Source organism: Hipposideros armiger, unplaced genomic scaffold (genome assembly GCF_001890085.2).
Source record: "Hipposideros armiger isolate ML-2016 unplaced genomic scaffold, ASM189008v1 scaffold_673, whole genome shotgun sequence".
Lineage (NCBI taxonomy): Eukaryota > Metazoa > Chordata > Mammalia > Chiroptera > Hipposideridae > Hipposideros > Hipposideros armiger.
This window is the reverse complement of record NW_017732023.1, coordinates 503487-527528: the sequence shown is the minus strand read 5'-3', so window position 1 is coordinate 527528 and position 24042 is coordinate 503487. Positions and strand designations below refer to the sequence as shown.

Sequence of the window (24042 nt, the reverse complement as noted above, 5' to 3'; positions counted from 1 at the left end):
AAAATTAACAGACTGATATGATCAGCTATGAATAAGATTTTTGCTAGTATCCCTTTGCTTTTTTTTTTATTTCCTCATCTGTTAGTATTTTCTACAGACTAATGTTAGGTAGTAGGTACCAAAAGCTTAAGAATAAACCCATAGTAGGGAATGCTTAACAGTGGAAACATTCAATAACCTAAATTTTGGGTGCACATCAGGCAGGACCACCATCAACTTGAGGTTAGTGACACTTAACCCCATTCTTCATGGTATAAACTCACCAATCACTTATAGATGTCAGCTCTGAAGTCCATTCCCTGCCAACAGTTGTGCATTTGTGTTAAAAATTCAACTCATAGTCAAAAGAAATAATGTCCAGGTAAAAAGCAAACCAGTAGTAATAATATTCAAGTAACATCCCATAAGCTCAAAGTCACTTCAGACACTACTGTTATTGTATCTACATGTCTATGGCACTTTGGAGTTTATAGGTATATTCATGTAAATTGCTCAGATATTTAATGAACTATATAAGGTTAAATAAGTATGTCTTCTTTGCTCTATTATTGTTGTATTTCCTTTTCCATTTTCCCCTACATACATACCTTACATTGTTTGCTGGGTCATACTCAAATTGTCCAGATCTATCAAAACCATAATTTTAAGCTATTTCAACTGGCCATGTATCAGGGCCACAGAGGATCCATGGTTTAAAGCATGCCAATGTGATAGTGAATGGTGGCTGGCTGCTTGGACCTGAAAGTATGGTCAGAAGAGAGAACCACTGCACGTGACTCCATTTCTTTTTGTGAATATATAAACTGACAAATACTTAACCAGTTTTGAGGTTTTTCAGTGCTTAAAATTTCCCACATCCCCATTGTCAGTGAGACCTCAAAGTAAAGTCTGACCACTGCTGAGTTCAACGGCAGTGTGGTCTGGGCCTGTGTGCTTTAAACCTACATGCAGCCTTAAACCTATTTATTGGCTTCTCTTTGAATTTTGTTTGAGTGTGTGTGCATGTGTGCAAGTGTGTGTGTGTGTGTGTGTGTGTGTGTGTGTGTGTGTGTGTTACAGCTAGTATGGTTCACTGTTTTTTTTGTTTTGTTTTGTTTTTTCTGGAGGTCTTACCAGGCAATTCTTCTTCCTTCATTGCAAGCGATTATCACTAATTTAATAGTAGGCCCAATATCAATGTTGCTTATAATGAGTTCCAAATATTTCCCAAGGGAGGAGAGGGAAAAGCTCAGAGAGAATTTCTCGCTAGCAAACTTAGCCTACCATAATTTGGGTTTTTATTAAATTGGAAAGATATTTTGTATAGAGTACTTTTCTCTCTTTTATAGCCTAAAAAGTAGATGAATACAGAGTCAATTTCAGCTTCTACATCTCATTGGTATTGCTCATTAAGCTGATTGTCTATATCTACTGTTTAATTCAGCTACCAAATAGATTCCTAGACCCATAAACTATGCTTTTATTGAAAAATATAAACCCAAACAAGAGGAGTCTAGACAGAGTATCCAAGAAAATCCCCCACTGTCAGCTTGGAAGCCTGAGGATGTGTATGGCAGCAACCTTCACTCTTACTTTAAGGGCAGAAGCATTCCAGTCTAGGGTGTAAGGGTTTGGTGGGTTTGGACCAGGCTGAATCATTATGGATTTCATAGTTGTGTGCTTTTAGCATTATAAGCCCAATAGAATACAGGTAGCATGCTTTATATACCCATTCTAGGCTTGTTGCAGGGCATGTTCTAGGAGTTGATATGAAACAGTGGCTGTTAAATGATTAAAATATTAAACATTTTAACAGGCACCTACTATATTTTAGGTAAGCTAAAACATGGTTTATATGTGGTATTTTTTTTATTCATATAACCAGTGTGAGATAAGTGCAAGGAGTCCTCATCCTCTTGGTATTCTTCACCTGAATCACTGTAATTGTGAGTTCTGTAGGAAGCAAAACCCCTCATAACAGCAAATCACTCACTAATGAGATGTCCCCTTAGAAAGCCATCCCCCCATCAACATGCATCCTCCACTGACACGCATGTGATGTCATTGCATCAGGGTATTTGTTGGTCATTCTCTAGTTGCAAATAGAATGTGAGCCCAAAACAAAGGAGCACAAAATAGGGTGATCTGTACACCAAAGATTAAAAGGTGCTTTTGAGAAAATTGATGAAAAGTGACTCAAGGCTATGATCAAAGTGACTCAAAGACGCTATGATCAAACTGTGTAAGCCAGTCATTGTTCTTTCATAGGATGATCATAAAATTATGTAATATTATCAGCAGCTGATATATTCTTTGTCCTAATAATGAGTGCATAGTTGCATTTATAATCAGCATGGTAGTTGGTATTAGATCAAATAAACCCACTTGCATACCCTTTAGTTCCAGAAAATGTCCCATTTAGACACGTTTTTATAATTTATTTAAATAATTTAATTCCCATTTTCATAGATTCATTTTTCAGTGGCAGTTTCCCCAGCAGGAATTATCCTCAGATGCTTTCTGTATACTTAATTTTATTTTACTGAAGAGGGAATTTCATGCTTGGGGGAGTTAAAACACTTTCATGCAGTCACTTCATTTACTAGCTGTTAATTTGAGAGAACTGTTTCCAAGTAGAGAATTTTGATGCCAAGTCCAGGTTTCTTTTCACCATATATCAACTATTTTAAAATTCTCTTTCTTTTATATTTTATATCAATCATACTTTTAAATACCTTTAATTTGGTCACCAGTGCCACCTCACGTGAAAACTCATTATCACCAAAACAATTCTTCACGCCTCTGCCATTAGGGGTCCCTTTTAGAATAATCATTGCTGAGAGGTAGTTGTGTGGTTGACTATTCCTTCCAGTCTGATGTTTGGAATCCCAGGTAGTATTTAACCACTATCATTGGAGATGGCACGCCTCCTTGTTATGCCATCTGTGTTCCATGTGGATAGATTTTGTATTTACAACTTCAGAATTTGTGAAAGAGTGCCTAATTTGAGGGGTACTTTCTCTGATTATTTATACAACCAAATATCCCTAACTTCAAAAGGACCATATTAAAAGATACCAAGTACCCCACAGAAACATCAGGTCCAGTAGTTTATCTTTCAAACTCTCATGCCTTTAATAAAAATAATTTTCTTACTGAATGTTAATATGAGACAATTAAACATCACAGTATACTTCAAAATATAAAGTTATTATTTGCTTTTTAGTTTTAAAAATGTATCCTTGGTAGTAAATGGCTTTGTTTGAAAATCATTTTTTTTTCATTAAATTTACTGGGGTGACATTGGTTAGTAAAATTATATAGGTTTCAAATGTACAATTGTGTTTGGATAGCAAAAGTCAGAGAAATCAAATGGCTATGCTTCCAATATATAGTTTTAAGATTATTTCAAAAAGTGATAGCATCATTTTTTTCCCCTATTGAATTCATTAGATTTCCTCCATTCTATGTCCAGGAGAAGATATCTGTCACTTGAATGGAAATAAATAAAATAGTTCTAAAGTAATGGCCATCCACATACCATTAATTCAAGAACAAGCTTAAAGTCAGTTGGTTAGAATGAAATAGAGCCCCTTTAGCTGTGCTAAAGGCAATACTACATTGTCATTACTCTTACAAAGATAGATAATAGAGCAGAATGCAATTGTAATGACATTTGGGTAATAGGTATTTCGGTCAAAAAATAAAGATTATTATAATACTGAAGAGCAGGCAAGAAAGATATTAATATAAAATCTTGAGCCAAATGTGTTCATCAAACAGGGATAACATTTCGTATGAATGAGATGATGCCCAACCTATATCATTTGCGTTGAGTGATGCTGGGAAGAACATCTGTCCAAACGCATATGTTCCAGTGCACAAGGAGGTGGAATGGGTAGCTTCTGTTGTTCGCCAAACCCATGTAATCTTTGACACAAATTTACCACCATCCAAAGTTTCTTTTATGTTTCCCATAAAAGACCTAGGTGGGTCCTATACCTGCTCTCTTTCCTGTATCTACTGAACTTCATGGCTAATACAGAAGCCTCTGGGACAAAACTTTCCAGGTTTGAATTCTGTTTCTCAACTTACTAGTTTTTTTACCTTATATACATGACTTAATCTCTCTGTGCCTCAGTTCCCTCATCTATAATATGGGAATATAATAGAATTTTTCTCTAGGGTTGTATGATTATTAAATGAATTGGTGTCTATAAAGTATTTAGGATATTGCCTAGCATGTGGTACCTGCTTAATAATTATATTGGTATTATTATTACATGTATTCAGATACCAGATAATATCATATCAATTTATGAATATCTAACTTAAATATTCAGTATTTAATATATATGAAGCACCGTGTTAGAGACAGAAACCCAAACCTCAAGGAATCTAGAATTCAGTGATTAGAACTTTCTAGTTTCCTTCAAGGGTCTTCTCAGAGAGCATTAGTTTACCACCAAATCTATGATAAATTTCCATTGGCCAGTAAAATGTCTAGTCCACTAAAAGAGTGAGTCACCCTTACTTGCCCCTGAATTTGAGGGCATCTGAGACTTGTTCCTACCCAGGGCCTTCAAGTAAATTCTATGTAGACGTGAAGTCCTCACTAACTTTCCTATTCTCTTAAGATATAAATGTAGAATCTTTGGAACTGACTAAAAACAACCCAGTTTTAATAGCTTTAGCAGCAGTGCCTCAAACCTGTTCTTGCCCTTGCTCTCTCTGTTCCAGGTACTTCTGTCAGGTCCTCAAACATGCTCTGGTCCTTTTTATCTCATGACCTCTTCACAAGCTCTTTCTTCTGCATGGGACACTGCACATCATGTCTGGCTGGCATGCTAAGATTTCTGCTTAAAGTGCAACTGCTCAAGGAAATGTTAACCGATTCCCTTCCAGATGAGGCTGCATCCCCATAGCATTTTCAAAGAGAACTCTGTTTTTTCCTTTAATATTTATCACAAATACAATTACATAACTAACTTTATCGTAACAGTGAGAGGGCACTATATTTATAGATACTAACAGTAATGAAACTATGTATACACAGTAACCTATATATACATAGTAGGGAAAAGAGTGAGTGGGAAAGAGATCAAGAGAGAGAAACACAGACATAGAAATTCCATCCACTATTCCACTTACTGAACCTTTGACCTAATGCCAAGGAGTGGGTATCAGCTGACATGGGAGCCATGCCTTTTCTTCAGTTATTCTTATTACCCAATTTTCTTTCATTATGAAATGGACCACCCAGCATCTCAATGTGTTTTTAAAACATCATGGCTCCTTTATAGAAGCCAACAACTTAATTTTATTCTCAGTGAAAAACAAAATTGGTCTTAAACTCAAGGAAAATTAGTCATGTTGAACTAATTGAGAAAAACTGTTGAGGCCTCAAGGTGTCACCTTCCTAAGGGATTTTCTAGGGTATTTGGATTGTGTGTAATTTTTACTTTACTTGCTAATTTAGAATGTAACAGACAAAGATGATGCGACTTTCTTAATTTTTAATATTTTGTAATCCTGGCCTAAAATATAAATTCTGTGAGGGCAGAAGGTATACCTGGCAATTTCATTACTGTATCCCTAGCATATAGCAGGGTACTGGATTATATTAGACATTAATAAATAAATATTTGTTGAACAAATTAATATTCTGCCAATGTTTACAGGACCAATCTGTTTGGCAACAAAACAGAGTTTGTACTTAAGGGCACTAAAGAAATAAAGACAGACTGAATTTCAGATCCTTAACATTATGCAGACCTTCGATAACCTGTGTCTCTGTCAAAACCTAAATTAAAATGGCAGAAAAACTGAAAGCTGGACAAAGTTCAGTGTATTTTAATAAAGACTTACATATGTGAAGCAACTTTCGGTCCTTTAATTCCTTTCCCAAGCCAAATTCTAACAGAAAAGCTGACACCTTCTTTATCGTTTTAGGTCGAATGAGCCGGACTCGATTTATCGTGATGCCAACCCAAGGAGAAGGACGGTCATGCCCCACTGAGCTTACCCAGCAGAAAACCTGCCCAGTGACCCCCTGCTATAGCTGGGTTCTTGGCAACTGGTCTGCATGTAGATTGGAGGTAGGTCATGTAATGACACTTAGAGAAATGCTTCTTAATATGTCCAAAACATTTGTCTGGTCAAATCTATGTGCTGATGGAATAAATTTCACAGCAGCAGGTACCTGGGGCAATATATTTTTATGCAATGGAGAACATGGAAAAATACAATCATGTGACTTAACCTTGAACTGAGTGATATTGCTAGGAAAATACATAGATATCCATTCGTCACTGATTGTAGTAGACCGGGTCGTGGGACTTTCCAATCTCTGGCATCCTCAAGAATTCTCTGTTATTTTCCTGGCTTGTTGGAAATATCAAACTATTATTTAATTAGATACAATTCTGATGCTGTCGAAATGTACAGCTTGAGGTAGGCTGTTTTTCTTAAAGAGGCACTTTTAGGCTTAGACAAAAGCTTCCATATAGTCAGAAAATCAAAAGTATGAAAGTTCTACTTTAACATTATTACACAAACCAAGCATACTCCATTTTCTTCAATGATAACTTTTTTTATTGACCTAAAATATAAATGCGTAGCAAAATCATAATATATCACATACCCAGAGCTTTTGCTGGATCAGCAGAGATCCTCTACTGCATTTTCTCTCTGGCTCCTTGTATAAGAAAAAGCACAATGACTTTTCATATTTTCTTACCTCACTAGTTTATCCTTCAGTTCATAGTCCAAAGTGTATTTTAATTGGGTAACAATAATTTTGATTATGCATTAAGAAATCTGCAGAGTATTCTCATAAAGATGTTTAGTGTTCCTGTCAGGAAGACATTGTCATGCAGCATTATTATCTTGCAGAACTTAAATGCCCGTGCATTGTAATATGTCCCAGGGGAACAGAAATGTGTGGCACATTTATTCAGTCTCCTTTTTACAGAAAATAAGGTAACCATGCAGAGTGATTTAATAGTAACCTAATGGCTCTATATATGAATACTTTGTCTACTAGTCTAAAATCTTCTTTCCTAAATCTTCAGCAATTTTTAAATGCTGCTTGGAATCACAATTAAGAAAATGGAAGGAATATTTCACCTTATAATTGTGATCACTGTTCACAAAGTAGAGAAAATAAGCTCCAATAATTCAGGAACCCATTGCACAAGAAGGGAGAGAAATGAAATTTAGGAGGGAGGGAAGGAGGAAGACTGACGAACTTTGTGCTCCAAGTCTCACCAGGCATACAGCTGCTACTACACCTTACTTGTTCTCTTGTATTTTCCCTTTTATCTTCTCAGGTGTCAGGAGTCTTTTTCCCCCCGACTAGATAAATCTGACATCTTTTCCAGAGGAACTTTATGGGGAAATGCCAAATGTTATATTTCATTTTGTTGCCACCTATTGACTTTTTGCCAGGACCACAGGGTCAAGAGTGGTGGGTTGTGAACACTGTCTGTAGCAGTGCTGGTGGGAACTGAGGGGTGTGGCCTCTGTTAGCAATACCCAGTCTTGGAGGCCCTGGAGACCTGAAGAGTAGGTGTATTGAGAAACATCAGCGCTGCCTTAGGTTTCTAGGTGCACCTCTTCTCACTCATTGACATGTCCTCTTAGAAGGAAACTCTGGAGTTAGACCTCATCCAGGCAAAGCTTTCAAAAAACAAGTCCATAATTAACTATTTGGACATGGGCACCTTCCCCAGACAGGGCCAATCAGCATTCTTCCCCAAGAATTTGGCACGAAACTGAAGTTGTTCAAAGATACTACTGTTCAGGAACTCTTACCTGCCACGTTGTCCCACCTTCTGAATAAACTCAGTCACTCAGAAGCAAGAAAGAATAAAGAAGGTAACACAAAGAAAAGCACAGGCGAAAGAGAAAGGGAACCATCAGGATATTTGAGTTGAGTTTTTCCTGAGGTCGAGTTGCATTCCTGTTTTTCCTGAAGCCTAATTGTGAATTCTTTGTGAGATAGATAATACAATATCTCTTCAGCGAGTTGCCTTTTCTTAAATTTATATGTAAGTTGAGTTTTTGGAGTTACTGATCAAAAAACACACGGGCCTTTGCACACAAGGGAAAACACCTCTCTTACAGCTGCACTTCAGGTTCTCCTTGGCCTGTCATATCCTAACCCACCACATGCAGGTTTAGAATCTGCTCATTCAGTGCGGGTGGTGAAAATACCCAAGTGATTGAGTTCCATCAAGAAGTTATCATCGGGCAGGCCGAGTGGCGCGATGGTTAAGAACTGGCTTGGGACACCAGAGGACCCCGGTTCGGATCCCACATATGAGGGCCAGTGACACTGCCCTCTGCAGCTAAGATGCTGAACAACAGCTCAACCTGGAGCTGGGCTGCCATGAGTCGCTGGCGACGGCGTAGGCTGCAGCCCCTGTGGCAGTGGGTTGCCATGGGCTACTGTGTGTAGCCAGCAGCCAGCGTGAGCAGCCAGCAGCCGCAGTGAGTGGGAGTCCAGAAGCTGGCGACTGATCTACCTCACGCAGGAAGAGCGCAATGATGGTGCCAACTTGGACCAGTGAAGCAGCGTCCTCCACAACTAGACTGAAGAACAAAAACGATAGCAATTTGTCTGTTCCCCTTCCCCCAATTCCCCAGCACTGTTCCCATCTCCCCAATTCCCCAATAAAATATATATATAAAAAAAAGAAGTTATCATCAAACCATAATAGGAAGAGAAGCTTGCAAAGGGCACAGTGGAGGTGCCCATTCTACCACTATCTTATGTGGAAAGAGATTAGCAAAAGGAAGTATGTCTCCCCAGGCTTCACTTTTTTTAGTGTTTTCTAACTCTTTCTTTCCAAGTTCCTCAGCTGATAAAATGTGTTCACACATATGTTGATCAATCATTTTTAGGAGCTTAGACCCTGGAGTTTCCAGGCCAGATTTTGGTCAGTGTTCTGCAAGTTCCTAGCTCTGCAATTTTTGCAAAGTCTCTAATTTTTGCAAGCCTCTGGTTTTATAAATCTATATCATAAGGGTAGCAGTAGTACCTATTTTGCTGGGGGTGTTTGGTAGGAATTAGATATTTTATAATACAGTGCTTAGCATACTACCTGGTCAAAGAACAGCTCAATAAATTGTACTTGCTATCATAGTTTGGATTAAAACTGCGATTATGATTGTTAGCACCATCTGCCTATTCACATCTGGTGGTACCAATTAAGAGTATACAGAAAGTCCATTAATGATCTGGACAGTTCAGACTTAGTGAGAGAATTCTTGCTGTTGACAACCCTTGCTGTTGAAGCCTGACTCAACTTTCGGGCCCTAGAGTGTGGAGTCTCATGAATGAGAGTGAGCGAATGCTTGTTTTATGAGTGAAATTACCATTCTGATGCTGATTTCTCTTCACATCGTGGCTGTTGTTGTCAAAGGTACAAGAGGTTAAGGTTGACTATGGATAGACATACGAGGAGCTTATTATTGTTTGTCTTGGTTTTTAAAGTGATCCCTGATGTGGACGTGTTGCCTCTCATTTCTTTGCACCCCGTCTCCTGCAATGTCAAACAAAACTCTAATCAGTTGCATCTCCTGTTACCTGAGGTTCCAGATAGCAGTGATTTCAAATTTTATGTGTTGCCATAACGTCAGACTCTTCTCTCCAAGCACACAAGGTCTCATTCTCTGTAGCAAAACATACACCTTAGACAATTATGCAACGGATCCATCATCTGGAATAATAAATTATGAGAGAGGACTCTTCCCCCAAAAAAGAAATGTAACTTACATTAGTTATTTTCCACTTTAGGAAGTAAACATTTACTAGAGCATTTGCTTTGAATGAATCTGCTGTGAACTGATTTTGCACCTCCACTTATCTCCAGAAAAATGCACTTAGTTCAAAATTAGGGGCTTTTTTTTTTTTTGACAATTTCTCAGCCATAGAAATGATGAGAGAAATTATGAGGTATTCATAAATCAAGTGTGGGAATTGCCATCTTAGTCAAATAAATCATAATTTTTGTTTACACATCTTTAGAAGAGGATGTAATGGCCCAGTTTATGTGCCCACTCAAATTCTTTAGGCTTTAATAAGCTACTACAACTTGGACTTCCTCCAAGTTGCACCTTTTCTTTTTTTTCCAGTATGTCCTTGAATCCTAACTTCCGTAGGTAAAGAATTTTTCTCAGCAGCCACTGTGTACCATCCTGCACCTCCAGTGGTCTCTCTACACCCTGCCATTGACATGCAGTAGCTGCAGCCACAGGGCCTTGATCTGGCTGGTGCTCAAGAAGCCCATCAGCCCCCAGGTCCCCTGTTCCATCCCCTGGGACACTGTCCTGACTGCTTTAGCTGTCCACCTTATCCTTCTTTATTCCTATCACTGCAAGAGCCACAGCATCTCCAAGGCTTAGGCAATTTCTGAGTCCTGTGGTGGGGAAGGGATGAGGAGATGAAACCCAAAAGCCCAGTGCAGAGCACAGTTATCACACTGTTACTTAATAATGGATGAATGGATTGTACCATGTAGCATCCCTGACTGTAACAACAGACATGCAGTGGCTCCCCCCATCTATTCTCTCTCTTTCTCTCTCTGTGCAACCATACCAGCAATAGTCATAAAGGCTCTAGCTCTTCCACCGACTTCAGGATTTAGTGGAAGCTGAGGAGCACACTTTGGAAGTATGGAGGAGTGCATACTCCTTGGGGTGCAAGTGGCTCCCAGGAGGAGCTGGATTTAAATGCCTCCACGTCTCCTCCCTTACCCCATCATGGATGGTACTGAGGCATGGTGATACCATGTGGCCTGTCTGAAAGAAGCAATGTGACCAGGAAACCAGCTGTTTTTCTTGGGATGTTAAGGCTGGTTTAGTAACACTCTGCTTTATAATCGCTTTCCCTCCATTCTTGCTTCAGTTTTTTTACCCTCAATCTTGCCATCCTGGGACGTCACCTTCTTAGCAGAAAAGCTGTGCTTTAGGCTGTTTTCTAAGGGAGTTATGGAAAAACAGTTATCACCTAAAGTTATCCAAATATCCAGTGAACTTCTTTTTGAAGTATGAGCACCTGACTAAAACAGGAGAAAATATTCATCTCGTGACGATCTGCCAAAAATGTTATAGTAGGAAACATTTCATCAGGCAGATGCTTGAGCCAGATAACCACTAAGAACCTTCCGATTCTTAAGTTTCTCTTTCTGTGAGACACTACACAAACTTTTTCTAATTTCCCAGAATAATCTGAGTGGGATTTGTATGAAATATCATCAAAGAACATTAGTCATCGCAGAAGGCAAAACAACTTACATGGCAATAGAGAAAATCAGTATTGTGCTGGAAACCCCAACCTAATCCACGTGAGAAAAGACTGAATTCCCTACAAGAGAAAAAACAAGCTAAATAAAAGAGAAACGTATGCCCTGTGACTGAACATGCTCTCTTGGTGGAGTGATTATAGATTAGGCCATTTTATCACATACACCTAGACAAATAATGTATTGTTGTCCTTTTTCAGTCAATCCTGGCTGAGTTCCAAAATGAACCATCATATTGTGAGTATATAAATTCCATGGGGGTAAAATTGCATTTCTACTTCAACTTCTATAGTTCTAAAAGAACTACTCAGTGTTGCTTTATTGTCAACAATTGAATGAGAACTTCTAAGAGGAAGAATCTGCAGATATATACAGCTAGCATTTTCTTGAGCAAGAGGTAGCAATAGCCAAAACTCTGAGATGCTAATTATTTGGGTGATTCTAACAGAATCCTTTTCTCTCACAGGGTGGAGACTGTGGGGAAGGAGTCCAGAGCCGCAGCCTTTTCTGTGTGGTCCACAACGGTTCAATCTCTAACTCTGCTGTGCGTGTAGACGATGCACTGTGTAAAGAAATGCCCTTTCAAGATGGCATCCTGAAGCAGCTGTGCTCTGTGCCTTGCCCAGGTATTTGGTTTTAAACAACTGGGAGTGTGTTCTATGATAATCTTATTTATTTTCTATTATTCTTGTTTTTGTTTTTTTTCTGGAGAAGCTCTACCTCATCAATGGTGAAATTTTTAATTAACTTTAATTCATTTTTAATTGTGGTTATCACTTTGGAATGCATACAGTTTCATTGGAGGCAAAGTAGGCAAGAGAAAGAAAGAACAAAACAAAACACTGGGCTTGGAAATGTAACCGCTAATTTAGAATTTTCTCTCTGTCACTTCCCTGGTGCTTTATCCGGGGCATGTACTCTAACCCCTTTGAGCAATGGTTGCTCCAGGTAGAAAATTTGTTAATAATACCCGACCTGACAGCACCAGGCACATTGGCCCGCACTCAAAAAGTGTTGACTAAATTCATGAGTGGATGAACCTCTGGGGCATGGCATGGTGGGGGCAAGTAAAGCTATATGTTTATGAAAGCACTCTGTCAAACGGTCAAGTTCTATGTCATTTGTGAAGTCCATTACTAGTTACATAAGATATATGAGTTTATTTTCATTCTAATAGCATACGGTGTATGGCATAAGTTTAAGGTGGATTAATATATCCTTATAGTATGGCATGTAACATGTACATGTATGTAAACACATATACACACATATATAGATACACACAAATGTGTGTATGTTTAGTTTATTAAATTCAACATTTTTTAGACCCAAAGATATTCCACTTCAGTGACTGACTTATTTATATGGTTTCTGAGAACATCCATTTTACCACATTTTGCTGCTCTTTGAAAACTGTTACTGTAATCTTTACATCTCCCTTTAAAAAAATGTATTATCTCTAGCAGACATATGGTGTTCTCTAGATATGGCTATGATTTGAAGCAAAGTAATGCCAATCTGGTTTTTAGCAGTCTCCTCCTAAACTGGATTAAAACCTCAATGACTTCATCAGTCTTAGTACCTCAAACTGGAAAACCGGTCAAAGTGGAGTAGAATGTATGGTATCTGGAACCCACCCCTACCACAGCACCACACCCACCGATCTCCCTGTAAGCCCTGTTGGTGTAAATGCTATCAAGTACCAGTTATCATGTTGTTTCTCCCACTCTGTGCTACACAATCATCCAGGAGACTGCCATTTAACGGAATGGTCAGAATGGAGCACGTGTGAATTAACCTGCATCGATGGAAGGAGCTTCGAGATGATGGGCCGCCAATCTAGGTCAAGGACATATATAATTCAGTCTTTTGAGAACCAAGACAGCTGCCCCCAGCCTGTTCTAGAAACACGTCCTTGTACAGGTACCAAGGGCACTTTTCAGTTCTCAGCTTTTATTGATTAATGATGATTCTCTTTTTTATGTGAGGTGTAATAGAACCACTGTTCTCATATTTGCTTGCAGGAGGCAAATGTTACCACTACACATGGAAAGCAAGTCTTTGGAGCAATAATGAACGAACTGTATGGTGCCAACGTTCAGATGGTATTAATGTCACAGGTATTTCTACCTAAGATTCATATGGGCATTTCAAAAAGACCTCTGAGTGTTGCCATTTGTGAGAAGAATTAGCTTACAAATTATAAGCAAGGAAAGACGGGACAGATCGCCTTAGATGATCTTCACAGCAAATTGTCATTAGACCTTTGCAACTCAGAAAGCAAACAATTCTATTTGAAGACCTATAATATATCAAAGAACTTAAAAAAATAAGGTGAAACATGATAAAATTTCCATAAATATCTGATCTGAAGCAAAGACTAAAAAAGACAGATGCTAGTTTGAAACAGTGATCTCTAAAATTTTAAATCATGTACCTTCTTAAAATTTTGAGGATGTATCTTATCATATTCCTGCACTACTGTGCTTCTATATCATATTATGAAACATATACAGAAATTAAAATTAAAAGGGCTTATTAGGATATAAGAAAATTTAAAATATTACATTGTTAATGGTGCAAAAAAATTGTTTGCTGCCAATTATAGATACTTGTATTTGTTCACCGGAAGCTTAGTTTTTGAATATTGTGCTACTCATGATTATTGTTTAATATCTAAATATAGACTGAGGGAAATGTTCCTCATTCATAATGGTGGATACAATTTGACCTACAAATAGTCTTCTCAATAATTTTAAAGTTTTTTATGCCTTCTTATCAGAGAACATTAAAGTTTTATTATTTTTAATTAGTACTGGGCTGACAAAGAACTTACTCTAGGAATGGGAGTAGGAACAGAATTGTCAGTTCTGCATTTTCCTTGTATGTTTGTTTTTGCATTTGGGATTCTCCTTAATCCATACTTTATTCATACACTAATTTATTTCAAGCTACTTGTCCATTCTATAAGTTATTGTTAAAAGCCAATGTACTGTAAATCTACCTAACCAGGAACGCAGAAAGCATCATACTCGGCAATACGAGAGCTAAAGTGGAGAGGTCGCATTATCCAATTCTCCGCACAGAGCACTTCATGCCCAAAGTACAACAGGTGGACATCTGATGAATGAGCTTAGGTTACTAGTATCATCTGCTAAGTATTATTGGAACTTAATTGTGTTTTTAAATTTTAAACAAAAATGTTGTATAAACTATGTAAATTCAAATATTTGCTTCTCAGTTTCCAAAAGATTGTTTCCTACGGGGGTGTACACACTCTACTTTGGAGATCACTGATTTAAAGAGCAGAAAACATCCCCTCCACACACAGTGAGGAGCGATGGGCTTGTGTTGTTATTGCTACTAATGCCCAAGTTAATAACTTCACACGTAGGTGCTAATTCTGGAGTGTGGGGTTGTGTGTGTGTGTGTGTGTGTGTGTGTGTGTGTGTGTGTATTATTTTATTTTTCAAGTAACATTGAGAATTTCATTGCTTCATTCTCAGGGAAAGTGTAGATCTGACTGTTCTTTACACTAACTTATGCCTAAAACTTTTCATGAGCTACAAAATCAAACTATAACTAGTTAATAGTTACAGTAATGCAAAGGCTAGAGCCTATCAGTACAACCAATATGATGAATGAGGTTATCATACTACTCTAAAATATTATGCAACTTCTTAGCTTAGTACTGTGAATCCAGGAAGGCAAGACTAATATGGAAATGATGTTCAGATTATAGAGGCATGAATTATTCCATTCATTTACTCAAAAATAATTACTGAGTACCGTGTCAAGCACTGTGTCAGATGTGTGACTGCCCATCCTGGAGCCTATATTTTGCTCTTAAAAATATGTGTGTGGGTCAGGGTGTGCATGTTTATCCCGATTGAAATACATTTTTAAATGTCACCTAAGTGTTTGGTATTGTGGTCCTACGCATTGATTAGTGGCCTTCTTTAAGCATTTCGTTGCTGGGGATTGGCCTGGTGCCTAGTTGGGTATTCTGGAACTGGAGAAATATATACATAGAATAAGTCTCCAGCAGATATACGTTCTGCTCCTGAACCTAAATTGAGATTTCACCAGTTCTTTTACTGATGCTGGCACTCAGACTTTGCCCTCAAACATAGCCATATGAGAGCATCACATTGTGAGAGAGCAGGTATAAAAAAATCCACTGTAAATATCTTCTGCTAGCAGAGCCTCCCAACTCAAACAATCCATCCTGAAGTAATCAATAAAGTAAGACTGGGCCACATGTCAGCAAATTGATTTTTTAAAAAAATTAAAATACTGTTACAAAGTGGCCAGTGCCTGAGAAGAAAGGCATGTTTTTAATGCTTATCATAGAAAAATCTGCAAATGATGGTGGGATTTCCTTTGTAGGAGGCTGCTCCCCTCAGGCACGTCCCGCTGCTATTCGACAGTGTAATCCAGCCTGCAGAAAACCTTTCTCCTACTGTACACAGGTGAGTCATGTATTGGAGGCTTCTTCAAGTGTTTTAATTGCTGTGCTATACATATGCTGTTGGATGTTTTCCAGTCCACTACAGCCAAGCAAAAGTTCTGCATGCCCATGATACCATCTAGAGGCGTTTGCAGGAGTAATCACAGCTTATTAAGAATTTCTTTGCAGGGCAATTATTTAAGGCAAGCAGTATTTTTTTTTCTATTAATATGTCTATAGGCAAATCTATTTTTCAGTTATTTAATTTATATTAGCTCTAATTATCAACAAATGTTCTCAGTTGATATATTCTTCCATTCTTAGCCTTTCATATACCTAAACTATTTTGAAAATATTATAAACGCATGTTCACATTTGCTAATATTATTTAGTAAAATTAATTATAATATAAATACTATATTGGAAGTTTTTAGTTCATTTTAAATAAGTTAAATATATGCCTATGGATAAAAAGTATATATATGTGTACACACACATATATATTTTTTAATTATTCTTTTTATTTTTTCAATTACAGTTGATATACAATATTATATTAATTTCAGGTATACAACATAGGAATTAGGCATTTATATAACTTACAAAGTAATCACCCCAAAAAATATAGTACCGATCTGACACCATACATAGTTATTATAATATTATTGACTATATTTCTTATACTGTATTTTACATCCTCATGACTATTTTGTAACAATCAATTTGTACTTTTTAATCCCTTCCCCTTTTTCACCCTGTCCCTCCACCCCCCTCCTGTTTGGCAACCATCAAAATGTTCTCTGTAATTATGAGTTTATATTGTTCATTTATTTTGTTCTTTAGATTCCACATATAAGTGAAATCATATGGCATTTGTCTTTTTCTGTCTGACTTACTCCACTTAGCACAATACCCTCTAGGTCCATCCATGTTGTTGCAGATGGCAAGATTTCATTTTTTACAGCTGAATAATATTCCATCATATATATGAATCACCTCTTCTTTATCCATTCATCCATTGATGGATGCCCAGGCTGGCTCCATACTTTGACCATTGTAAATAATGCTGCAATGAACCTATGGATGTACATGGCCCTTCAAAGTAGTGTTTGGGTTTCTTAGGATTACTGGGTCTTTTTTTGTGTCTTGTTATAGCCTTTGTTTTAAAGGCTATTTTATTTGTTATATGTATTGTTATCCCAGCTGTTTTTTTGTTGTTGTTGTTTTTTTCATTTCCATTTTTATGAAGTGTCTTTTTCTATCCCTTTATTTTTTCTGTCTTTCGATCTGAAGTAAGTCTTGTAGGCAGCATATGTAAGGGTCTTATTTTCTTATCCATTAAGTCACCCTATATATCTTTTGATTGCAGGATTTAGGCCATTTATACTTAAAGTAGTAATTGTTGATAAATATGTACTTACTGCCATTTTATTCATATTTTTTATCTTTTTTTTTTTTTCATCTTAAAGAAGTCCCTCTAAGATTCCTTGTAATATCGGTTTGGTGGTGATGAACTCTTTTAGCTTTTTCTTGTTTGGGAAGCTCTTTATCTGTCCTCCAATTTTAAATGATAGCTTTGCTGGGTTATCTTGGTTGTATGTCTTTGCTTTTCATTGCTTTCAGTATTTCATGGCAATACTGTCTGGCCTACAAAGTTTCTGTTGAGAAATCAGCTGACAGTCTTATGGTAGCTTCCTTCTAGGTAACTAACTGCTTATCTCTTGCTGCTTTTAAGATTTTTTTCTTTTTGTCTTTAACCTCTGGCATTTTAATTATGATATATCTTGGTGTGGGCCTCTAGGGTTCATCTTGTTTGAGATGCTCTGTGCTTCCTGGACTTTTACATTCCCTTCGCCAGGTTAAGGAAGTTTTCCATCATTATTTCTTCAAATAGGTTTTCAATTCCTTTCTCTCTCTCATTCTGGTACCCCTATAAAGTCAATATTGGTACTCCTGATATTGTCCCAGAAGTCTTTTAAACTATACTTTTTTTTTAGATTCTTTTGTTTTCTTTTTCCTGGTCTGATTGGATGTTTTCTGCTATGTTATCTTCTAAATTGCTGGTTTGATCCTCTGCTTCATCTAATCACTTGTTGATTCCCTCTAATGTATTATTTATTTCAGTTATTGTGTTCTTTATTTCTGACTAGTACTTTTTTTCTTTTTCTATTTCTTTATTGAAGTTCTCTCTGAGTTCATTGAATATCCTTATAGCCAGTGTTTTGGACTCTGCATCTGGTAGATTGCTTGTCTCCATTTTGTTTAGTTCTTTTTCTGGAGCTTTGTTCTGTTCTTTTATTTGGGGCATGTTTTTGTCTCCCCACTTTGACTACCTCCCTGTGTCTGTTTCTATGTGTTAGGTAGGGCTGCTATGTCTCCCACTCATGGTAGAGTGGCCTTATGTAGTAGGTGTCCTGTTGGGCCCAGTGGCTCAGTCTTCCTGTTCACCTTAGCTGGGTGCACCAGGTATGTCCCATGTGTAGATTGTGTGTCTCCTGTTATAGTTGAGCCTTAGTTGCTGTTTGTATGTCAATGGCAGGGACTGACCCTTGGGCTGATTAGTTGTGAGGACTGGCCATGACTACAGAGGAGGAGCTGTTGTGCAGGGGCTGACCCTGTGCAGCAGGACTCTGGTTCCTGTCTAGTCTTCCCTTAGGTGTGTCATTTGTGGGGTTATTGGGTGTGGTCTGAAGCTGGCCACTGGGTATGTTGGTTCTCAGGCCTCTTGGAAGGGGTTCCATTTTAGGCCAAGATCAGCTGCTGCTTGTGCCCTGCCTGGGGCCACTTGGTATGAGCTACAAAATCATCTGCAGATGGTTGCCACTTGTGCTGGGCTTGGAGGTACCTGTGAGAGGCTAAGACGCAAACCCAGGCTGGCTACCACTAGTGCTGGGCTTGGGACTGCTTAGCAAGAGGCACAGGGAAAGCCGAGTCCAGATGCTGTTTGTTTGGGGTTTGTGAAGATTTGAGAGATTTTAGGAAAATTCATATCATGAACCAAGATAGGCAATTTATATGTAAAAAAAAGATGCCACTGGAAGCATCTTGGGGCAAACAGTGTCAGCTAGGTTGATGTAAACTCAGACAAGGTGTCTGTTTGCATCTGCATGCTGGGTCGGGGAAGGCTCAACGAAAGAATAATGGCTTCTACCAGCATTTCTATTTGTGAGAAAGCTGCCCTACTCCCCTTTCCCTGGAGCCAGATAATTTAGTTCCTATCTGTACATCCCTGGTGACTGTCAAGCTGCTGCCCCATGCATGTGCCCTTTAAGAGGAACACCTGGGACTCCAGCCGCTCTAGGTCTTGCTCAGCCATAATGTCCACTGGTTTTCACAGCCAGAAGTTGTGGGGATTTCTCTCCCTGGAATTGGAACCCTGGGCTAAGGTACATGGTGTGGGGCTGGGACCCTCTCTGCTCAGTGGGGGACCTCCACAGCTGAGCTATCCCTTCCAATTTTTAACCCTCACACTTGTGTGTGGGACTCACCTGTTCCCTGGCTTCACCCGCCCTACCAATGTTGACATGGCTTCTTCTGCATATCCTTAGTTGTAGGACTTCTGTTTAGTTAGACTTTAGGCAATTCTCATTGATGGTTGTTCTGTAGTTTAGTTGTAATTTTGATGTGGTCCCATGAGGAGGCAATCACAGTGTTTACCTACTTCACCATCTTGACCAGAAGCCCTCTTTTTTTTCCTGCAGAAATCTTTCTTCCTGTTTTTCTCCCTTAACTCTCATCTACCACTGCTCAGGAATTAATACAAAATATTCAATGTATTCTAATCAATGGTACTTGTAATGTGCAGTGCATATATAATTTTTTAGAAAGTTATGTGATGTTCCTTAAACAGGCTTCTTCTCATAGGCACATGTCTTTGGTGAAATCTTTTTTGCTCCACTTGGGCATCCCTCTTTGAGTGCAGAACCAAGCCAGAGACGTAGTTCAGACGAGTTAGTGATCAATGGTAGAAGCTGAGAGAGGCATTGAGCAGATGGGGCCATAATAGAGCTCAAAGAGCACACAGCTCAAAGAAAATATGTAAATTTTGTTGCTTTGCTTCTCAGTATCAAGGGCAGATTGGAGTGAGTGGACAGGAATCTGAAATAGGTTGGGGATGGGGGGGAAGGTTGAAGGATAATTTGATTAAATGAAATGTAGTTAACACCCTCTATTGACAAAGAATTGTGAATTCATATTTGGAAGGTGTAAGAATTATAAACCACTAGAAAAAGCTGATGATTTATTTAAGGGTTGACTTTGGAATTCAGAAAGATGAACTACTTATTGGATTTTCATCTCTTTGGCAAGTCTGTTGCTGAAAAACTCTAAAGTGCCATGACATATGCTAATATCAAGTGATTCCAACATTTAAATTCTTTTTTCATCAGCACAGCTCACTGTGTAACCATAAGTGTATTTTTTATGCTGTAGGGCGGAGTCTGTGGTTGTGAGAAGGGTTATACCGAGATAATGAGATCAAATGGTTTTCTGGATTATTGCATGAAAGTACCTGGATCAGAGGATAAAAAAGCTCATGTGAAAAACCTTCCTGGGAAAAATAGACCTGTGAATTCAAAAATACATGATATATTTAAAGGATGGTACCTTCAACCCCTTGATCCAGGTACGTTATGAATAAGAAATATAAATTTTCTCACAGAGCATCGGGTTTTATTTTTATGACTTCTGTTCATGACAGAAAGAATGTAGGGAAGGAAGAAAAAAAAGGAGGGGGCAATATGGTATAGTTCAGAGTTTCTCAAATTTGAGTATTGTATAATATATAGTCCCCTTTAAATGTGAAATGTTTTTCATGGATTGTTGAAGATAAGTTTATCAACCCCAGTCTAAGGTGCTGAATTAAATAACCACAAGTATAACTTTAAAATATATATTAATTGTGAATTATCTCTGCAAAAGTGTATGCTTTTATAACTGTAAATTTGTGTATATGATTTAAATTAAAAGCAAAAATTGGAATAGATTCTCAGGAATGTGCAGATACCTTAGGAAATGTCCAGGGGCTCTATATGGTTTGAGAAACTCTGGTGAAACGATAGCGAGTATCCGTTTCAGAGGCAGACAGACCTTGTTGGTATCATGGCTCAGAACTTCTTCACCTCTCTGGACTTGTTTGCTCATCTATTTAATCAATCTAGAAGCACCTACCCTGCAGGATTGTCATGGGTATTATCAGTGTCAGGCCTGTAAGGCTCAAGAATTGGTGATTATGAAGATCAGGAAAGAACATTTATTGGGTGCTTTCTCTGTATGCCGTGCAATATGTCATATTGCAGGAATCATCTCATTATTTTCTGGCACCCTAATGAGATGTTATCATTCCCATTTTAGAGATTAGAAGTCTGAAACTGTGCAAATAAATTTGACCAAGTTCACACTATCAGTAAGTGACAGAAAGGTTTAAAAGTCATGTCATAAAGGCCTTTACATAACACTGGTCTCTGCTTATTATTTTGTAAAATGGGAAGAAAATGAAAGCAAGATACCCTACCTTTTATACATACCTCTTCTAAGAAACAAAATGCTTCTAAAGACTGAACAAAGTAGCGTAAGTCACAGGGCATGAAGAAGGAAGAGACAGACAAAGCTTAAGCAGAATATACCCTGGGAGTTCTCCTACCAGAACTTCGGCCTTTGCTAGACCAAAAGTGCCTTGATGTTGTGCTTTAAATGAAGCTAAAACCATAGCCCAGACCCAAAGAACCCTAGATTTGGGGAAAGAAACAAGATTTGCACTCTTCAACCCATTTAAAAAGATGATCACAGTATCTTCCTCACTTAGGATTCCCCTGGGCATGTCATAAAGTTTTAAAAACATCTTATTCATGTCGTTACTAAGTTAGCAGTAATTTAACTTTGAAGGACAGATGGTATGAAATGTAGCCAGCCTCACCTGTTGCCTGTAGACCTATTTCAGAAAGAGAATCAGGGTGAGGTTACAGGGATATGAGTATTCAAATCCACAAATGAGCTCCTTAACCTTTGGTAGTTTAATTAAAGAAAGCATCAATAATATCATGTATATAAATATACATATGTGTCTATGTGTATACATATAGATTATTCATATATAAACTATAGTGTACACATATACAGTAATACCTTGGTTTGTGAGCGTAATTCATTTCACAAACAAACTACTCGTATTAGAAGACATCGTTAGGGCCAGCCAAGTGGCTCAGTTGGTTAAGAGTTAGCTTAAGATCGTGAGCTCTGACAACAGGGCCGCTTGTTCAATTCCCACATGGGCCAGTGATGCTGCCCCCGAGCTGAGCTGCTGCTGAGCTGCCAACAGTTGGCAGGATGGCTCAGCTGGTGAGAGCATGAGCTCCTAACAACAAGACTGCCTGTTAGATGGTGGGCTATGCCCTCCCGCAACTACGACTAAACGTGGCACCTTGAGCTGAGCTGCCACCTGGATGGCTCACTGGATAGATCATGCGTCTCTTAACAAGGCTGCCAAGTTTGACTCCTGCATGGGATGGTGGCCATGCCCACCGGCAACTAAGGCTGAACTCTGCACCTTGAGCTGAGCTGCCACGCGGATATCTCAGTGCATAGTGCATGTGCTCTTAACAACAAGGCTGCTGGTTCAACTCCCACATGGGATGGTGGCTGTGCCCACCGGCAACTAAGATTGTAACATAGCACTTTGAGCTTAGAGGCCACGAACTGCCGACAGGAAACCAGATGGCGACGCCCTCTACAACTAAGATTGAAGAACAACAACTTGGCTGGTTCCCCTCCCCAATTCCCCAACATTGTTCTCCTCTCCCAATTCCCCAATTAAAAAAAAAAAGAAATGAAAAGACATCGCTAGTTTACCACGTTAAAATGTATTAGAAATGTTTGCTCATCTTGCAGAACACTTGCAAACCAAGTTATTCTCAATCCAAGGTTTTACTGTATATGTATGTATATAGCATATATACTATATATTTAGTCAGGGAAGAGAGTTTATAACTTTCATTATGTTTTCATGAGTGTATAAATTGGAGCAACCTCTAGGAGGGCATTTAGGCAATATAGATCACACATTGTGACTTAAAATTTCTCTCCTAGGAATTCATCATACAATGCACACACATATACTAATGTAAATGGTATTCATTGTATGATGGCTTGTTATATATAAAATGAGTGAAAACAACATAAATGTCTATAGAGACAATTATGCAAAATATATCATGGATACATTAAAAAGAATGAAATAGACCTTTATGAACCAGAATGAAAATATTTCCTACACATATTGTTAAGTGAAAAAAAAGTACAAATCACAGGAAATGATATGTACCAACTGTATCTTTAAAAATAAGTATTTATGAGTACATATTCAAATGCTTGCATATGCAGAAACAATGATGAAATGATTCGCAAGGAAACTGGTAACAGTCGTAGCTCCTAGGTAAGGAGGGAACTGAGAGGAGAGGGTAGCAGGAAGACTTATTTTTCACTACATATCTATTTTGTAGTTTGAAGTTTGATCCTTTCCATTATGTTACTGTAAAAAGCTATATTCTTTTTTAAGTAACAAAGATCATAGACCACATACCTCTCCACTGGGAATTTAAAAGTACTAGATCCTCCCAAAACTTCACTCTGTTACGTTTAGGGGTAGTAAGATTAAGGAGCACTCTCACTCAGGGGAGACTTTTTTCTTTTTTTTAAATACCAATGTAGAAAACTCAGATTAGGGGATTTCATCATTAGTGTTTCAAAGAGATGAGAATCAAAGCTTTGTTAATAGCTTTATGGTACTAGAAAAAATATCATTACTACACTGAAACCTCATTCTAAAACGTGACTGAAGCTTGAAAGTGTCTTGTAAGCAAGAACTATAATAGGTGGTCAGAATATAATTGAAAGTAATTGTGTTTTACTCCAAAGAATTGTTGTTTACAAGATTTTGATTGTTTTTCATCCTACGGAAGCCTTTAGAATAAGATGCTGATATGTGTTTTTTGGACCTGCTATTAATTACATTCATGGTGTATAATGAACCTTCTGTTTGTGTATATCTTTCAGAAAAAGATTGCAGTCCCTTTGTTAGTCCAATTCTAAGTTTAGTTAACTGCTCACATAAAATAGAGCAAAAAACACTGAAGTTCCAGAAACAGTCAAATTTCTATCATATATTAAAAATATATGCATATACTCAAGTCATATAGTAAAAGTCACAAAACTGATCAGACTATTACCTATTTTTCTATAACTCTAGCAGATAGCAAGTCCAAAATAATATATACTTGTACACATATGGTTATAATTATACAGTGATTT

The 24042-nt window shown here is 37.9% G+C and overlaps 1 protein-coding gene across 1 annotated transcript in view; it reads left to right on the top strand.

The window, feature by feature from the left end:
- The window catches only part of LOC109372880 (thrombospondin type-1 domain-containing protein 7B), a 382043-nt gene that overhangs the window by 342903 nt on the left and 15098 nt on the right, over positions 1-24042 (top strand). The window contains exons 15-20 of the mRNA XM_019626386.1: positions 5932-6077; positions 11755-11914; positions 13038-13211; positions 13313-13408; positions 15678-15760; positions 20170-20362. Coding sequence (XP_019481931.1) covers positions 5932-6077; positions 11755-11914; positions 13038-13211; positions 13313-13408; positions 15678-15760; positions 20170-20362 — 852 coding nt within the window. The remainder of the gene's footprint in view (positions 1-5931; positions 6078-11754; positions 11915-13037; positions 13212-13312; positions 13409-15677; positions 15761-20169; positions 20363-24042) is intronic.